The following is an 18,947-nucleotide window of genomic DNA, read 5'->3' as shown; positions in this document are numbered from 1 at the left end:
CCCAGATTTGAGTGAACGGGCGATCGATTTGAAATGGGTGCCAGTCTGGGGGAAAAAAAGACATCCTCGTGTCGGGCTCGTGATCAAGCACGGGCCTCGATCATGGACGAGCAAATGGATGGCAAGAGAAACTGTGTTGGAACTGGGAAGATGCAGGTTTGAAGGATGAATGTCGGTGAGAATGTGCGAAGTGGTGCCAATACTAAGTAAGCGTTGATTTCTCGCCAGCCCACGTGGTTGGCTGCTAAAAAAAGGAAAGTTAACTCTTTTCATTGTCCGTCCAAAAAACAAAGCCTCCCACTTTGCTGACTTCTTCCCATGTTGGATCGAAAGAAAACCAACAACAACCTGATTATGTCCTGAATGGTGAATGAATGGAATGGAATGTTCTTCGTCTCTTCTAGTCTACGGCAAACGCTGAAACGGACTCCACTTCTTGAAACACAGGGGAAGGGGGGATGGCTGATGACGAGACCAGGACAATGGGGCGCATTAGGATCGGCCCCATCGGACACTCCCTCCGGCTGTTCCAAACTTCCCACCAATTTGTTGTTTCATCCCGCCACTCTTAGCCTCCACCCTCGGCCTCGAGTGAAGTCAATCCGCCTCTCTTTAGCATCACTCTCGTCAGGAGGTTGCACAGACACCTTCTGAAACAGCCATTCCAGTTAGAATCGTCATCATCCTCGCCGTTATTCATTGTTTTGTGCCCCAATTCTGCCGGAGCCAACCCTAAAGTGGAACGAGCTAGGTGAAAGAAAGAAAACGCAACAGGCAACAGGACAAAAAAAAAAAAACAAGGGAAAAAAAAGGTAATACTCAGGACGAGAAAAAAAATTCAAAAAAGCAAAGAGAAACGAAGGAACACTTCCCTGCCGGTGGTCGCAGATCAAGGCGCAGCCCGACTCTAATAATATCCCACACTATCATTGTCCATCCTTTAAAGTCTATATACCCCCCTCGTGTTCCCTTCCTTTCATCATGTCTTCTGCCCAAGACGAATTCAACCGTCTGGTTCAGTCCAATCGGGAGAAGTACTCTACACATCCTGAGGATCGTGACAACGACTCGGATCGCGACTCCAATCTTTCAGAAGACGAACAAGACCACCCTCAGTTCTCGGACTCCGAGGACCACGATCCCACCATGAGAACCGGCTCGTCCACCTACCATGTCCCAAACATTGTCTTCGATGCCAACACCGGCCCCAAGGGTGTTATAGCCGATGCTCAGGCCTTCGAGCGTGCACGTGCAAGCTCCTTCCGCAAAACACTGCATCATAATGACCACGCTAAATACATCGCCGACGACTCCCACCTTCTGCACAATACCCTGCCTCCGGATGGTTCGCTCAGTGATGAGGATGAGGAACACTTCCTCCGCCAATGGCGCGAGGAGCGCATACAAGAACTGAGGAACCGGAACTTCCGGCGGCCAAGTCCCCGTCGAAGAATGTATGGATCGGTCGATACAGTCGACGCAGTCGGGTACCTTGATGCCGTTGAGAAAGTCACATCCGATACGGTAGTGGTCGTCTGTATCTATAACCCCGAGGTACGTGTGACACTTGGAATTACTACATGATAGGTTGAGATGTCACTAACCTCTACCACAGTCAAAGACTAGTGCTCTAGTAGAAGACTGCCTGGAAGGCGTTGCGCACAGAAACCCAACCGTCCGCTTCGTTAAGCTCCACCATGAAATTGCCGAGATGAATCATATCAAGTCCCCGGCATTGTTGGCCTACAGAGGCGGTGATGTCTTCGAGACTATCGTCGAGATCGTCCGACAAATCCCGAAAGGTCGCGATTGTACCTCGCAGACTTTGGAAGATTTACTCAAACTGTACGTTTTACTGTGAATGACACACTTGATGTTTCAGATATGCTGACCGTCCCAGCTACCGAGTGCTGTAAATATCCACTCATTCCTACTGGATTCTTATGTGAAAATTACGGGTCGAAGTGCGCCGGGCGCTATGACTTCCTCCCATCTTAGCATCATTGTCGAGCGTTAGAAATCTTTTATTATTGCAGGCAGGCAGTGCCATTACTTTGCTTGAATTTTTCATCCGAATGCATATACAAGGTGTTCCGGTTGGCGACGCATTGTGGATCTCATACTTGTTTTCTGGTTTTATCTCGTTGTCCAGCCATTTGGGTTTACGTGTGGAGTGATTGAGCTTGAAGATATCCAACATTGGTTCCGTTCCGATATGTCTATATTGCCTTTGTGGGGCTCCTTTGCATAAAATCTCACTATGATTGTTCCAATTTCTTGTATTAAGACCAAGTTGATTTCAAGTGTTGGCGTATGTCTCCGTATTTCATTAGCCGCGGAACTTTCGTTAGCAAGCTTTCCGATCTCTGTCTTCAAGGAATCCAGCATCAAGGTGCATCCCCCTGTTGGGGTAGTGTCTTGGCTCGCGTAGGTATATTCGTTTCATCCATCCTCCGCATAGCTGCGGTAACCTCCCGATCCCTCTTCCTTTTGTCTTTTTCTTTTTCTTTTTTTTTCAATATGTTCGATGTGTCAGGGCCTTTGCCTTTTCCCATTTCATCGTACGGTCCATTGGTCAGAAACACAAAAAAGCAGCTAGGGTAAGAAAATAAAGGAAGCAGACCAGGATAAAAGGAAAAGAAAAAGCGACAGTGATGCAAACAGGTAGAGGCAGATGGAGAAGGAAAATGCTCCCCAAAGCCGATTCACAGAGCACCCTTCTCTTGCGTGAAGTCCCACAGCATCTTGATAAGGGTGTCTGGTAGGGTATAAAGATCGACATGAAATTCACCCTCTGTAGGAATCTTTTAGTTAATCGTCTTGGTTCTTCCGCTTTTTTTTTGGAATGTGTAACGTGGTACACGGGGGGAACTTACGTTCGACGTCGTTTTTGGTGTACGAGTCTGGGGCTTTGTTATCGTGTACCATCTGCACCACTTGGAGAAGATCGTCTTCTCCGAGTCGTTGGAGACCGTCGGCTAACTTGTCCATATCCACCTGGGAAAACGATTTCATGTTTCAGCAGTGCCCCTGGCTTTTGCTATGGATGAGGGTAGTGGGGGCCTTACGCTCTTCTCTGTTCGCTTCTTCTTCTTTGCTCCTTCTTCGCTGGCTGCGGAACGCTTAGATTTTACTCCATTCTCGTCTCCGGGGACGGGACCTGATTCGCGAAGGGCTGCCAATAAGGCAGGCTTGGGGTTTTTGAATGTCTGAAAATACGTATGAGCGGCCTGTTTTGAGGATGAATGGGTAGGGGCGAAGATGACGGAGACACTTACGATGACGTGCTTGGACTCGTAGCGTGTCTGTGCAAAGTTGAGGTCGTGTGTCACGTAGTGATCCTTATCGGCGTGAAGGGTGATTTGCATGTCGAATTCACCCCAGCTTCTTCTGAAATCCTGAACGGGGGATTCTTAAAGGCTATTATCATTCTTGCGCGTCAGTGATATTTCCTCAACGTTCCCGATGGTTTCCGGCAACCGCGCCCTCTTAGAGAGTTTCAAGCCCGGGGCGTGCGGTTCAATTTGTAAAGAGGGTATATACACGAAGTGTTGGAAGGATGATAGAAAATAACGTACTTTGAATTGCCCGATCCCCGAAACTAGGATGAAGTGTATACGTCACCTTGTCGAAGACGTTGGCCGGCACTTGCTCTCCGTGGTCATTGGCAAGATAAATCTCGATCGACCACGCCCGGAGGGGGAACCCTTCAACACCCGAATCTTTGTTTCTGTCGAAGCGGAGACGCGACCAGTCAGCAAAAACAACAGCTAAAGAAAAGCCCAGTTGTAGCTCATGATCACAGCGACGTGCGGAAAAGGAAAGTCACCGCGCCTTGGTTGCTTTGCAATCGCGACAACAAACGTCAAGGTAGATCACCAGAATGTTTAGGAACGTGTGACAGCGATGGGCGCGTGGAGTGGGCTGATGAGCATGGAATGATTCTATTCTATTGGGAGGGAGATCGGTGTGCAGGATTCAACATACACAACATGCTGTTCTGTGACCAGCCGGACATTCCTCTTGACCTGAATGGGGAGAAAGATAGCATTAGTTGAATGCGACAGCAAGTTGAGAAATACATTTGCCAATTGGGGAAGACGGCGATGCGATGAATCGAAACAATCACGAACTCACGTCGGGCATTTTGCCAGCAGCCTTTGGCTCAGCTCACTGGAGGGGGAATAGAATTAAGTGGAAGGTACTCGGTGAATGACGGATTCGAGCTATCGAGCTCGGGGATTGCGCGAATGAAAGGTGAGGCGAGGTTGAATAGGACGCTTGTCGGTGAGATTCTACTAGGACTCCGATTGGGTGGAACCCTCAGAGATCGCGCGATGACCGCGTAAGGGTGTACCTGACGAGAGAGTTGTGGGATGGAAGGTACTGGGGAGGGAAGACTTCGGAGGGAGAGTGAAGAAGGTCGGCGAGGAAGAGGGGGGCGGATGAAGCGATCCGACTGACTTGACTTTCAGGCATTCACGACTTGGACGTTAACTGGTGGTCAACTTTGCCGCTAGGGATTTTAACCCATCCAACATCATGAACTACCAGAGCTCGATAAACCATTCTTTCGAGGATCCAAATTAAAACAAGAAATAACAAAGTACGTGACTGATGACTCTACCCTACCCTTCACTTTCCAGACCTATCGTCACCGCATAGATGAACCATACATACAGACATATAATATATATACAACGGTGAAAATTTACAACGGCACCGGTAGCGTTACGCGTGACACAGGAGATCTATATTTGATTTTATGAGATTCATTACATAACGGGTTCATCGTGCATTTCAAACATATATTTGCAGGGGTCTGGGGTCTACTAATCTACTGCCAGATCAACATATATTCAATGTTATCGGGTGAGATTGAACGGGTGCTGGAAGCTGGCTCGTGATCTTGTCGCGACCGGTATCAGTAAACCGTTCTCATCGCGTAGTTGTCGGGGGGGTGGGGCTGGAGGAAGTGATAATATCGGAAAGGGTGTGATGGGGAACGGGATTCAGATGGGTTAACGCTGTGTTGTCCACCGGCGAGTCTTATATTCACTCGTAGTGTTTTGAAACAATCAAAAGGGTGATTAATGATAGCTCATCAAGTAAAACTCATTTCAGTCCACTCGGGGGCACAGGTTTTACTGGTCGGCGAGGAGCTTCTCGTTCTCCTGCTGAGCCTTCTCGAAAGCCTCCTTGAACAGGTTGGCATCTAGAGCTGAGTTAGCAAAGCCATGACCTAAAACACATCTTGTCAAGGGAATCAACTTACTCTCACTGTTGGCGAAACGAATAGCCAGGGTCTGCGCCTCGGGCTCACCCTCACTGACATCGGCAGTAGCGTTCCAAACCCAGCTGCGGTCACTGCCAACGTTGGGGCTCAACTTCATTGCAGGGACAACTAGATATCCCATCAGTAATCCGGATGAAGAAAAGAACATATTCCATATGCGCCAAACTTACTGTAGTGGTTGGCGCAGACCTTCAGGGTCTTGTCTCTGCGCATTACCAGGCGAGTCTTCTGGTTCTCCTTGTGCTTGAGCAGTCTAACATCGCCAGTGCCACGCTCCTTCCATTCCTTGCTCTCGCTATCGAACCGGAACAGCTTAGCGCGCATCTTGAAGGTTTGCTCCTCAAGTTCTTCGTTGGTCTTGGTTTCCACCTTCTCGGTCAGGCGGATAACAGGCTCGAAGTGAACGTCGGGGGACTCAGGTGCCTCATCCTATGGATTGATGGATTGTTAGCCACTGGTACTAGGGCAAATCGAACTCGTAGCACGATTGACTCATGAAACCCAAAAACCTTGGTGCAGGGAAGTCACGATGATGTAGAACGAAAGTCATATAGAGCAACGGAGCAGTTTAGCGAGCCAAAGGAGACAGATACTCACGTCTTCTTCAGTTTTCTGGGCCTTGGAAGAGCCAGATGGCTCATCCTTGCTGTCCTCAGGTTCTTCCTTCTTCTCCTTCTTGGGACCACCGCCGAACATAGAGAAAACGCTGTCGGTTGTCTTGGTGGCCGCCTCCTTAGCTGTGTCAACTACGGCCTCAGTCGCAGACTTGCCCGCTTCAGTCTTGGGAGCTTCGGTAGAGGTGGTGGTCTCCTCAGGCTTCTCAGCCGCCTCAGGAGCGCTGGTGGTGGGGTCAGGCTTGGTCTCAGGGACGTCGGACATGATGACGAAGTGGTGAAGAAGTTCTGCTGAGTTTGTGAGTTTCGGTGGTTTCGGGTTTTAGTGGGAGCGCAAGTACGTACCTAATGTTTTGAAATGGAAGAAGGTTTTAAGGAGATGGTTATAGAGAGGGGAAGAAAATATGGTCGGCTGTTTTTGTTGTAAAGGTGGGGGGTAGTTCATTGCCTCCGGCCTAAGGCCGCTAGTGCCACCGCCTTGAGAGCCCTTTCCTATATTTTGCGGACCACCTTGGGGAAATACTAGTAAAGCATAATAGAACGCAGTGAAACGAATAAACTGGCATTTAAAGACTCCCGGGCGAGGAAAGAGTGGCAAGATCAAAAGAGGGAGTTGACATTTCACATGGGATTCATTACTACATAGCATCTGTCCTGAAACTCTCATGTGGTTCCAGGCCTTTACTTTTTAAAAAAAAAAATGAAAGCAAAAATATCACGACCCTTTTTCGCCTAGGAACAAGACAAGCCATCCCTCTCCCAAAAGCAAAGGGAGGAAAAGAAGAAGTAGAAGTAGAAGATGTACGAGGGAAGAGAAAAGCATTGAAGTAGAATAGGCATCACAGGCACGCACGAAAAGCAAATACAAAGCCCGGAGTCGTAAATATAGACTGATTAGCTAGGGTCCAAGTCCATAGCTCTTCTCACAAACATTCAGAGTGTTGGCACTTTCGCCTCATCAAGCGCTTAGCTCTCCGCTGGGCCTTATCTAACGCATGGCTCTTCCTCGCATTTCGAATATGGTTCTTCACAGATTTGAGTTCAAACCCCTGCGCTTGATTGCTGATTCGATGCCATGTATCACTGATAATCTCCCGCGTCTCTTGGTTTGCTTTGATGGTATTTTCCTGCAGGACTGATGAGACGGCGAGGAATGGCTGGACAGCAGTACGTCTGACGACTTCAGAAAGCTGCTTGGACCTCGCGATAACCACGTCTTTTTTCTCAGAAAGATGCCCAGTGCCATGACAGAGAACGTTTGCTTCTCGACGTAAAAGATGGGTTTTTTTCACAACATCCCCCATAAGGACTTGCAAATCAGTGCAAAATCGACTGTATACCTCTGATAATCCAACTTGTGCAGTGTGGAAATCTCCCATAAATTGGGATGATATTACCTGCGCTGCCCGCCTCCAATTTGTGATTTTCAGCCATGGGGTTCCAAAGTCCACCGACGTGGTTTGCTGGAGAGGGGGTCTCGAAGCCATAGTGACTGTGACATTCACTGTCCCGTACGCATCCCCTCGATCAAGTTTGAGTGTGTATACCCCATCAAATAATTGAGAGAGTTCATATTCGAGCGCTTTGGCTCCTCGACTCACTTGAACATCGAATTTTGGCTTTTTCTTCCCAGTCAACGTTATATTGGGTGGCTTTATCACAAGGTGGCAATCACCAACAACCTGAATCTCAAAGCCACCGGACTCCTGCTTCTTAGGAGGGGACAACAGTCCGCTCATCAGGTTGTCCAATTGAGAATGACCCCGGGGCTGGTTCCCCAAAACTCGGACATCGGCCACTGATGAAGACAGTGTAGAAAGGGAAGTTTGTTTTAAATCATTTGCTGTGATAATACTGGTAGAAGTACTGCTCGGGGCATTGGATACAATATTGGAAATAGCCGATCGAGGAAATTTTTGAGAGAATAGAATTGAAGTAGCACGCAAAGCTGAGTGCGCTAAAATGGTAGCTACGCTTAAGAGAACGGTGAGGGTGATTAAACGCAGCACAGGTGTCAACTTCCGGTCGTCATTCAGGTAAGGTATGAAGGGCATTTTCGTCGTCCACTTCTCCACCGCGAAGAGTGACTTCCTTCGGAGGGTGCCGGTATTTTCCAGGGTGATGTTGTTAGAATTCTTCGTATAGATGCTCACTAAGGAGGCAAGATTCCTATTGAGTTGCCCGGGCGTGATACTCTCAAAAGTCGCTAGATCAATAGGATACCTTCTTAGGACGGTGACTTTCCCAGTCAGGGAATGACGAGACTCCAGACACATGTGGAGGCTATGATGGTTCAGAGGAATCGATTCGGACAGATCCCAAAGCGGTTTCTCGGATATAACCATAGTCGGAATGCAATGCCGTTCCATGAAAATGCGGGCCAGCTTTTGGGTCTCCATCATAGTTGCAGAATCTCTGCTGGATAAGAAAAGAATTGCTACATCAGGAAGTGTCCATTCAGTTGGGGATGAGACGCAATACTCGCTCCCTGTCCAGAAAGACGTGCATGAAGGCCGATTTTTGAAATCCAACCTAATGGTGTCGGGATTATCGCTCCGAAAGCCAATAGAAGTCCCAGGACACTCGTCAACAATAAGTTGGACATGGATTGGAAGGAGCTCAGCGAAATTAGGGACTGCGCCGATCCCGAACGATGTCGGTACAACATGATATCTAGAGGATTCTGTGGAGCCGCTTTCAAAGTCACTACAGGTGCTCGATACAAGGACATCCCCGATTTTATCGAGGATGATGTTTCGAAACTCAGGATCACCGATATAGAGCACACGGAACGGCTTATCAGTGTCAAGACTCTTCTTCGTCATAGTTTGTTGAACGGTGGCTGTAAGAATAGAGTCCTGCGGGTTGATAGAGAACTGACTCTTAAGCCTATCAGCCTCGATTCCTTCAAACATACGTATGGTGTGTTTCAGTTCCACCTGTTCAACCTCGGGCCATTTTTCAGGCTCGGTAAACTCTATCGACTCAGTTGATTGACGAAAAGCAGTCTTCGTGGTTATGTTACTGTCATCGATAGAGCCTCTGACCTGAGGGAAAAGAGCGGGTAGTTCTTGAGATCCAAAAACGTTGCTTTTCGAGTCATAATCGTCGTCTTCGTTCCCATCAACCTCGCTGCTGCTATACTGCTCATCGAGACTCGCAACATCATCCGGCCCGGCTTGGTCGATTAAAGAACCAACATCAGTTTGTTCAGAGCGGCTGCCATCCTCAGAATGAATGTCGGAAGCACTCAGTGTTGCCCAGCTTTCGCTCAGTGACCTGGGCGTGTTGTCCGCCAGATGACTTGACGTCATACTGATAGGCCTCGAGCGAGACAACCACTCTTCAACTGAGCCACTTAGGGGAGGAAAGGTTGGATACCGCAGATGTGAGGAGGATGAGGTGAGGGATGGACGTCTGGAGTGAGGCCTTGGAGAGTCAGCCATGTCGTCAGTGTGGAAGCAGCATGGGGCAAAAGTCAGAGCAAGCCAGGTCCACAGATGCGGAGTTCCGGTCGAATACAATAGACGTAGGCTAAGCCAAAGAGCAAGTAAAACGAAAGTCAGCGGGAGGATACGTTATCTGTCGAGAGGGAAGCTTTTGCTCTGTCCTTTTGGCAACAGAGGGCTGTTTTCTTGTGGATATCCCTCGATAAGCTCAGCCTAAAAAAGCGGATGCCCGATGACGAGGCGGACGCTGTGGGGTGAGAGAGGGTCCCGGGTCCGAGCGGAGTAGTATATTAGACGCTTCTAGACTCGTGACCAAACTGATCATGAAGAGAATCTGTTCGATATCGAATCTTATAGAGATCTTAACATGGCAAGAGTCAGTTTATAGCTAGTAGCGTTGTCGAAAGCTGAAGATGACCGAGGGAGAAGATGTTAAGAGGATAGAGTTGGAGATAGTGACTGTCACACGCGGGGCACATGACAGGGACATCTGTGGTGAGCTTACTACTACTAGTACTATGACAAGGCACGGAATTCACCTGTCACGGTCCGACCCAGGATTGGCTGAGTAGGAAGGAATAGGAAAAGCTGGGAATCTACCTAGTATATTATTTCGGTAGCCTGCTTGTCCCTTTGTTGCCTGGATACTACGAGTACCTACTTTATCATGTGCACTTCTTTTGAAATCGAACTGATAAGGCATCTCTTTTATCTCCTATCAGGCACCCACTAACCTGAAGGAGCCTAGTTGATGCAGCTACCTAATTTGGAAGTAGTAGTACTCATTACCCGGTCATGGCCATACTACTACTACTAGTACTAATGTAAACCGCCTTTACATACGAGGAGAAATCTCATACTCTATACATAAGCCATGCTGGAAGTCGTTTATTTGCGTTCTTGGGGCTATGCATCTGAAATGACCCAGTTTCACCAGGATCTCAGAAGAGCAAGGGAAAAATACGGAAAAAAAAAGAAGATATGTACAATTCATGACACAACGGCGAGCAAGGGTGGGAAATAAAAGTGAGTAAGTAGAACAGGGTAAGGCAGTGCGTCAGAACATCGAACATAGATTAGTGGTCTCTGGGAAGATAAGCGGACCAAGAATGTTTAACCGCCGCATGTAGTTCCATCTTCATCTGTCCGCTGGAACTTAGTGTCGTACCTAATGCCGGCCTGTCTCCTGAGATGGACGGAACGTATAGTAAGATGCCGAGGAGAATTGCGTAGCAGCAGGCATGATTGAAATCAGGGCTAGCGCACATCGAGCTTTGGTCAGAGACCGTGAGGAACAGAGGCGCGGCATACTCAACGTAGCCAAGGGCTATGTAGAGAAAATAGCCCTGCCTGTTGAGAGATCGGACGTAGATTCCAGTAGAGGTTCTCGGGGCATATCTTGAAACTGACGCCCGGACAGCAACCGCCTCTTTCCAGAAGAAAGTCTTTCTGATTTAACAAGAAAACGCGGCAATCCAAATGAAAACATACAAAGCACGCTAGATGAATTTGTGAATATTGATGAGAATGATCACACCATTTTCCATAAAAGAAGCTGTCAGATCCGTTGAACGCCGTCCAGAACCCCACAGCCAACATAATATGAAGGCTCAAGCAACAATAACTCCAACGGCAACCCGAGTAATGCTCATGATTGAACAAAAAGGCATGGAAACGAGGAGGCGAAGATTATACAGCGGACAAAGCAAGAAGTTGCCCGAATCTAGGGAGAAGCCCAACCTCCCGCAACTTCTACCCACTCGGCAAGACAGCTGCCTTGTTTACCCTCAACATCCACGATATCTGTATCACACCTGCACCTGCAACCGACACCGTTCTCTTTGACGGGGTCTGAATTTGCCCAGTACTCGTCCTCTTCGAACCGCGCTTTCTCATCTTCCGTGGTCATTTCAAGCCACGGGATCCGTGGGAGTTGTCGGGCGGGAGCGTTAGCGGGGCAATGTTGGATGGTCGTATGACGGTAGCCAAAATCACGGAAATAGTGTATATCACTGGGTGCCAGAAGTACACCTGCGGCTAGCGAGTGGATAGGCGCATCACCCCACTTTGATTGCGTTGTTAGCCTTGAGGGGATGAAGGGTTCTGGGGGTATCTCAGATACTTACTCTTTCCATCCAGAAACCACCGCTCCTATCCATCATTTCAAAGAACTCTTCGTATTCCTTACTGCGGAACCAGTCCAAGCGTGCGATTTCAAAGTTACTCCAGAAATGGCACATATTATACTTCTCGCCTTCCATGGCCTCAGGATCGACATCGGGAACAGTATTCTCTCCGGGCTCATTCTGCAGAATTTCCTCAGGAAGCTTATCTTGCTTCCCTTCCTCCGGCTTGGGCTCTTCCTCAGGTGGTCTTTCGAGGAACATCTCCCAAAGTCCCTTTGACTCGAGATTGTGCTTCCGCTTATAGGCCGAGGCATAGCGGAATATGTTGGGGACAGTCTCACGGAGTTCTTTGACAGCAATCGTAAATCCATAAGTCTTATTTGCTTCAGCCATCTTGACGAAAGGGTCGCTATGTAGGTGTAAGTGATGGATGCTCAATGTCAGTACGAACGGTGACAAGGGTTGGTCTTACTAAGTTATGTCACAGAAGTAACTGATCTCTGGCTCCAGACGCCAGTACCATTCGTACTTCATGAGGAGGGGATGCTTGTAGAAGAATCTGATTACAACATTAGTACCCCAGAGAAGTGACGTTGAATCAAGTATACTGACCCAGAATAGAATCTGCACATATGGTGGTAACTCTCCATTCCACCATACATAATAGCGGCATCACCCTGCTTTCTGATGCCTTCCTTTGCCACTTCATGGTCAACCCACTTAGGATAACCCCACATGGTATCGTCAATTTTGCCGAATTCCACAGGGGCACTTGTATAATTCTTCACGGTATCCTTGAAAGTGTCATCGAAATCGCCGTCGTTCAGGAACACGTAAGGATAGTGGAACCATCGGTTGAAATGTCTCTCGATTGACTTAAGCGACTGGATGACGCCGTCTAATTCCTTGTTCCTAGCGAGAACGACAAACGCGGCATTTGCACGTTTGCCCTCAACCTCCTTCTCAACCTGCAGGCATCCAGAGGCGAAGACCTTGTCATGCTTTTCACTTATTTTTCTGAAAAGTACAACAGAGTTGTCAGTGATAGGGGATATCGAGGGGTTTGCGCGAATGTTTTGAGGATTATACTAACCTTATGGATGGGGGTGTACCAGCTGGGATTAAGATGCCCCCGGGAGAAGAAGGGTGTCGGACAAAAAGAAGCAAAACCAGGACTATTACAAGACATGGAAAGAGTAGAACAAATCCCAAGGGTATAGAAATCGATGAATTGCCCTTCAAGCGTATTCTTCTCTTGAAGAACGCGAACCTAGAAATGTTGCGGCCCTTTTCGCGCGAAACGTCATCCACAGGGAGACTCGGCGAAGAGGGCAGCCATTTTGAGATTCGCTGCGTCAACCCCATGAGCGCAAGGGTGCTCACTCTGCGTCGATTCAAAAGAGATCAAGCCAAGTAATGTTAACAGAATCCACTGAACATGGAAAGGATTTTGCGGAGATCCGGGGAAGACTGAGTCAATGACTGCCGTATCTGAGCGAAAATCGGGGCTGCTGAAAGGGGAACGGTTCGCATGCAAGCAACAGTGAGGTCAAACCACACTTCTAATGCTAACAAGATACGCTCCAAGTATATGATATCTTATGCGATTAATAGGTTTACTAAACGAGAAGAGGTAAAAATGTTGGCCGGCGAAAGAAAAAAGGAACAATAAAAAAAGAGCGGCCGGAGGAAATGCCTCCTTTCCAACTTTTCCCCTTTCAGTTGTCGGCCAGATAGAGATGGCGAGGGGAAACGTTGACAGCAACGCAGGGGACTGATGTCCTTAGCAATGAGGCCGGGAACACGGAGAAAGTCGACGAGCTCATCAATCGCGTTGGGTTGGAAGAGGAACTCGGGTGGGAGGTCGGAGACTGCGGGAGGCAATCGATGAAATGAAAGATTATTTTGGGGATGGGGATGGGTGGAAGTTTCGCCAAGGCCAAGGAGGCGCAAGCGGCCATGGTCACGGACGGTAACTTACCCTCTACTAGATTGGAAGGTCGCAGCTCTTTCATACGATTCTAGTACGGGTCTGAATACCGTACACGGTATGGACCCTCCGGAGTCCGGACAGCACGCACCAAGCAATTGTTGGTGGTAAATTATTGCTTAGGCGCAGTTCGCCCATCAAATTGATTACTAAAATTACCAGCAAAGGAATAGGATGGCGCTTGAGTCTACTATCCCAGTTTTTCTCTCCCTTATTCATCAAACTCGGTCAGGGATCCTCTCATAGTGGCTTTCAGTACGCACATGTATGGCAGAACCCGAAGCTTAACTGGCCTGCAGGACACGTACGCCTTCACTGGATTAGCCAGTATTTACTTATGCTGTTGCATGATAATTAGTTCCTCGGTATGTACCATCATTCCAAGAGGTATAAGGGCACCACTGGAAAATTTTCTCTTTAAACTTCCGTAAGGCCTTGGCTTTGTTGTTGCCATTATTCGACACTAAATTAGTAGTCCCGAGTTACGATTACCTATTAAGCGCCCCAATTGCACCAGGGGGATAACAAGATTGGAATAAGTACTCCAGACTACTAGTATAGGAAGCCTTGTTATTATTACAAGTTGACGGAGTACTGTAAACATCCCCAAAGCATGGGATTGATTACAAGAACATTAAGATACCACCAAGGGATAAATACAGACCTACTCCGTAGTTATACATAACAACTGAGTAAACACCAAGAGCAATTAGGGAGATTGCTCTACAGAGTTCGGAAAGAGTAATCACATAGAATTTTCTTTTCATCACCTGCCTATCCTTCGATTCGGCATGATCACGGTTGTCCACGCTGTCGGTCACAGAAGGTTACTCTAATCCATGCCAGCCTCCATAACTATAGATGTTGCAGATGGTATATATATTTGATAGCAGGAGCCTCAGGTATAAGATAGCTTTAGTAGCTAGACAATGAGCTGAATGGGCTCACACACAACATAACAGGCCTTAATACAAATGATTGTGGGATATGTATTGACCTAAGATAGACCTGTCTGGCACCCATCAACCCCATTTGAACGGTTGACCCATAAGGACTCGGCAGGATATCATGTATTGATGCTGTACACAAGGCCGAGCATAAGGCGTTGGAAAGAGGTAATTGTCATACCATTGTACTGTGGACCGGTAATTTATGCATCCAGAACCCTGAAGCTCCACATGTCTCCACGTGACCGTCTTGGCACTAAAAGGGATCTGACAATGTGGCCTTTAAGCCCCGTTGGACAGTCGATGTGCAGCAGGGCATCACGCCGTACAGTTAAGTTGATCATTCTTCCACCGTTAATGGCACGATCTATATGACTTCTCATAGACTGTCGCATCTAGACTCGAATGTCATTGATCATCTCATCCTTGCATTGCATCAACTAGCAGCTGTATTACGATAGCCATCGTGCAGCATCCATTTCACCTTGGTCATGATTGGGTCAATGGAGCTCTGCTTGATGTGTCGGTCCAGGTGCATCGATTCTATGTATGTACTAACGTCTCGTGTATGTACGCGGCCACCAAGAAATCCCGTAATACCCTACTACTAGTAGTACTACCTGTAGGTACACGAAACATGCATACATATTACAGAGTGCTTGGAGCTTACCGCTCTTGGCCCTTCGGAAATTCAATCTCAAATTAGGAAGTTGTGTCGGCCCGGTATATTTGTTTGATAATATTCTAGGGCTTTTTCGCTGTGTGTACTCCATACTCAACCCGTCAAGGTCTTTCTTTGCTAGGACTAGTACTTCCTCCGTGAGCATATAGCTTATTTAATTGCTCTATGCTAGCTATGCAGATAATATGTCACCTAGTAGGTAGTGCTGTACATTACGACCCTGCTTTCATCTATCTGTCTAGGTAACCGGAGGCCCTGTGACACATGACTCGTTATCTTCTGTCTCACGGATAATCATTGGTTATCCAATATACTGTATATGCGTGACCAGGCGCTTCCAAAATCAGTCCCACTGTCATATTACTAAGAACATATCTCACTATTTCCTTGATCGGTTCTTCGCCAATTCACCTATCTTCGTCAGTTTGAAGACCCGAATAGAGCTCAATCACATCGGAGATGATCACGCGAGATTAGGGAGGACTAACTCTATCGCCAGTACTAGTATAACAAACCACAACACTAGGATCCCGAAATCCCACTGAGGAACCCGAGGGTTCAGCTCCTAGACTAGTTTGATGCACGAAAAGTAGATTTCATTTCAGTCTGCTCCTAACAGCCTATGCGGACAAGGTATATGTTGTTTTCAATATTCCACCATGGTAATGGTCTCCCAACATGAGTCTGCAGCAGCTCTATGCTTGTACTTGGATTGAATGATGTGTTAGTCTTCGCTCTAATCCACTCTCCTGGAGGTCTCCTAGTGAAGACAAGATCCTATCTAACATAATGGTGACTTGATGTTGAGCAACAGGAGCAAGACAATCGATTTATATTATCTGTCAGTTAGAAAAGATAGTATAACTGTTGAACGGAGTAGATTGATTAAGTATGCCGACGGCAACCCCCATTTTCTAAGAGAAGCCGGTTCACCTACCATGTTCAGGACATTTCGACTCGATAATGATCTCTTTAATTTGGGTGACTCTATCCTGAAGAGGGCAAAAGGGGGGGAGTTCGTATCCAAGTAACCGACGATGGCTCCTCAAGGTCGATGACCAATAAATATTGAGTAACTATTTACGGAGTATTTCATCCATGGATCCATGATCCAAGGGAGACCAAACCCTCGTGCCGGCAAATCGGCAAATATCGTCTGGCTCTCGGTCTCTCGCACTAGAGAAAGGGGTAAAAGGAGAATCAATCCACCGAAAGTCTAGTCCGTTGGTTCAACGTTAGACTATTGCTTAGCTTGGTGATAGTTCTGTGAGTTAACAAGCGAGTGGACTGGACTTGAATTAAGTACAGTGGACCAGTTAACTATACTTGTTGTAAATGTGGTGACAGAGGAAAAAAAAGAGGGTTATTCCCCCCCAACAAGGGTATTGAGATATGGTTCAATAAACCGGAATCTCTCTCTCTCTCTCTCTTATACGCTCCGTAGTCTCTCCAAAAAAGGGATTCCATCACGTGGGGGAGGGAAATGACCGCTGATGACCAAAAAAAAAAAAAAAAAAAAAAAAGAAGGATAAATTGATTGACGGATGAAACAGCACCTGCGACAATCATCCACCGCCCTTACTTTGCTAAGATTAACTCCTCCATGACCTTTGAAACGTCCATGCGCCCCTGTGCGACAACTAAAAAAACAGTCTAAGTCTCCAATCGTCTCAACCACCAGACATCACTCTGCAGCGCGCACATGCTCGAGTAACGGGCGCTTGCTGAAGCACTTTCGGTCGGGAAATTCTATGTCTTCATCTATCCATACGCTCTCCGTTTCTTTTTCTTTTCTCCTGCCGCATTTAGTTCCAAGTCGTCTCTCCGTACGGCGCTGCTCTCGACACAGCCTCTCCATCATGTCCTGTTGATAACCTACGACTTGACCCCTTGACTTATACTGTAAGATCATTATGATTTGCTACCCGCCCTTCTTCCTTTACTATACTTTCTGTCTGCACCTTGTCAGCCTGTATAGTAGGCCCCCATTTGTTATATATGGAGGCTCACACACGCACTCTCTCTACTAGTTGTTTGTCCAGATGTGTCAATATATGCTCGCTGCAACTACAAGTCCATTAACGTTACTATATCTGCATCGAAAAACCTGAGCTGTACTAGATCACGAATTGTACTTGATTTCTACATCCCACGACCAATAAACCCCCTTCTTCGATATGATGCACCAGCCGTTGACAAGCTCGTGCCCATCGACCTCGGAGGGGCATGTCAAAGCCCCGGCGATTCATTTTCCTGACGGCACCGTCAAGCAATCTACTCTACTCCGGTCTCCGACCGTCCATCGGAATGGACATGTCAACCTAGACACATTCTCACCGGTTAATGAAAACGGAAGCTTCGAATTCGATCGTGTCTTGAAAACTGGGAAGGTGCATCGTCGGGTCAAACATAAACATGTCAGCCTTGCCCCCCATCCATCTTGCAACCCACCACTGACTCTGGTCGATTAGGCATTCAGGGCCTCCTGGAAACAAGCCTATCTCGTTCTCCGCCCGAATCTGTTATCAGTCTACAAAGATGAGGAAGCAACAAGGTTGCGACTATCCATTACTCTATCAGAAGTAACCGCGTCGCTCCCGTTAAATCTCCTCGGTCAAATCGCCAGCACGTTTTTGGCATATTTTCCCCATCTAAGAACTATCGCTTCCAGGCTCTGTCGGAGAAAGATGCGCAGGATTGGATCGAGCGCATTCGTGCCGAAACTCGCATGGACGAGGAGGAGGAGGCGTTTCTGGCCCTTTCCATGAAAGGAAACAATACAGCGTCTAGCAAACAGCGGATTGATGATACCACTGATTTTTCGGATATTGAGCATATGGGAAGGGCCAGCTCGCCTGAATTCGGACGAGCAAGCTCCCCTGGAGGACGTCTCACTGCCCACCAAAATTTCTCGGGACATGACATTACATCTTACTCAGAATGGTCCGATGGACCAGCGAGCAACTCCAGTGCTCGCCCCGTTTCAAGAACTTCAACAATTCCTCACTTATCTGTGTCTACTCCACCGAGTGCACAGCCCGTCTCTGCGCGCGATACAGATCGGACTCAGGAATCAGGTGCTCGACGTGACCCGGAGAGAGTTATCTGTAATGGTTATCTTCAATGTCTTCGCATCAAGGGAGGAGTCCGCCAATGGAAACGACTATGGGTTGTCTTGCGTCCAAAGAGCCTTGGTTTCTATAAGGATGAACAGGTATGGATATTAATCCTCTCGGTTTCTGCTATATTTCAAGTACTTTTCTGCCGTATTGGGCGTACTAGAAGAAAACTGACAGGCTATCTTCCACAGGAGTATTCCGCCGTCAAGATCCTTCCCATGGACCAGGTATTCGATGCCGCGGAAATTGACCCAATATCCCGTTCAAAACTCTACTGTCTCCAAGTCATCGCAGAGGAAAAATCATATCGTCTATGCACAGACAATGAAGAATCCTTAGCAAAGTGGCTAGGGTCCCTAAAGAGCGTTTTAGTCGCTCGCAAGAAACTTGACTCAGAGACTGCGCCAGGAGTGGCGGCGGCGGCAGCAGCCTGAACAATTGTATGATACTAATCTGACGGATCTGGTAACAGTCCGATTGTCGCTCTCTTTTCCCACTCCCTTCACTGTGTCTCTCTTTGACAAATTCTCTTCATTGTCGAAACACTGGGCATCTTATATACCTTCACATCAACTGCAATCTCTTTTCTCATTGTGATCTTTTTACGACATACATACCCGACTTCACTGATGATATAGATCTTCTTTCTTCTTTCTTTTCCCCTTTGGCCAGTCTGAAACCCCTGGCTCTGAATAATGCTGATAATGTTGGTTTTGCCGATGTT

The 18,947-nt window shown here is 47.5% G+C and overlaps 6 protein-coding genes across 6 annotated transcripts; 2 read left to right on the top strand and 4 right to left on the bottom strand.

Annotated features, from left to right (window-relative positions):
* Positions 1–981: 981 nt before the first annotated feature.
* On the top strand, positions 982–1,916 carry ABOM_008903 (phosducin family protein; the record flags this gene model as incomplete). The annotated part of the gene is made up of 3 exons (XM_022539393.1): positions 982–1,554; positions 1,616–1,845; positions 1,901–1,916. The coding sequence occupies 3 exons, from the start codon at positions 982–984 to the stop codon at positions 1,914–1,916; spliced, it is 819 nt and encodes a 272-aa protein (XP_022385228.1).
* A 789-nt stretch (positions 1,917–2,705) lies between these two features.
* ABOM_008902 (putative transcription initiation factor subunit (TAF30)) lies at positions 2,706–4,146 on the bottom strand (the record flags this gene model as incomplete). The annotated part of the gene is made up of 6 exons (XM_022536031.1): positions 2,706–2,794; positions 2,877–2,997; positions 3,069–3,398; positions 3,625–3,730; positions 3,988–4,028; positions 4,138–4,146. 6 exons carry the CDS (start codon positions 4,144–4,146, stop codon positions 2,706–2,708), a joined length of 696 nt encoding a protein of 231 aa, XP_022385227.1.
* Positions 4,147–5,144: 998 nt separating this feature from the next.
* ABOM_008901 (Ran GTPase-binding protein YRB1) lies at positions 5,145–6,175 on the bottom strand (the record flags this gene model as incomplete). Its single annotated transcript, XM_022536030.1, has 4 exons — positions 5,145–5,215; positions 5,276–5,404; positions 5,467–5,725; positions 5,894–6,175. 4 exons carry the CDS (start codon positions 6,173–6,175, stop codon positions 5,145–5,147), a joined length of 741 nt encoding a protein of 246 aa, XP_022385230.1.
* Positions 6,176–6,833: 658 nt separating this feature from the next.
* ABOM_008900 (uncharacterized protein) lies at positions 6,834–9,224 on the bottom strand (the record flags this gene model as incomplete). The annotated part of the gene is made up of 1 exon (XM_022536029.1): positions 6,834–9,224. One exon carries the CDS (start codon positions 9,222–9,224, stop codon positions 6,834–6,836), a length of 2,391 nt encoding a protein of 796 aa, XP_022385229.1.
* Positions 9,225–11,082: 1,858 nt separating this feature from the next.
* ABOM_008899 (glycosyltransferase family 15 protein) lies at positions 11,083–12,868 on the bottom strand (the record flags this gene model as incomplete). The annotated part of the gene is made up of 5 exons (XM_022536028.1): positions 11,083–11,424; positions 11,486–11,894; positions 11,958–12,044; positions 12,098–12,502; positions 12,579–12,868. Coding segments are annotated over 5 exons (1,533 nt in total), but the record flags the coding sequence as incomplete, so codon positions are not given.
* Positions 12,869–17,281: 4,413 nt separating this feature from the next.
* Positions 17,282–18,657, top strand: ABOM_008898 (PH domain-containing protein; the record flags this gene model as incomplete). The annotated part of the gene is made up of 4 exons (XM_022536027.1): positions 17,282–17,521; positions 17,576–17,686; positions 17,776–18,318; positions 18,415–18,657. The coding sequence occupies 4 exons, from the start codon at positions 17,282–17,284 to the stop codon at positions 18,655–18,657; spliced, it is 1,137 nt and encodes a 378-aa protein (XP_022385241.1).
* Between the last annotated feature and the right edge of the window lie 290 nt (positions 18,658–18,947).

Source organism: Aspergillus bombycis (assembly GCF_001792695.1).
Source record: "Aspergillus bombycis strain NRRL26010 chromosome Unknown contig00110, whole genome shotgun sequence".
Classification (NCBI taxonomy): domain Eukaryota; kingdom Fungi; phylum Ascomycota; class Eurotiomycetes; order Eurotiales; family Aspergillaceae; genus Aspergillus; species Aspergillus bombycis.
Note: the sequence above shows the minus strand (reverse complement) of the source record. Positions and strands in the feature narration are given on the sequence as shown.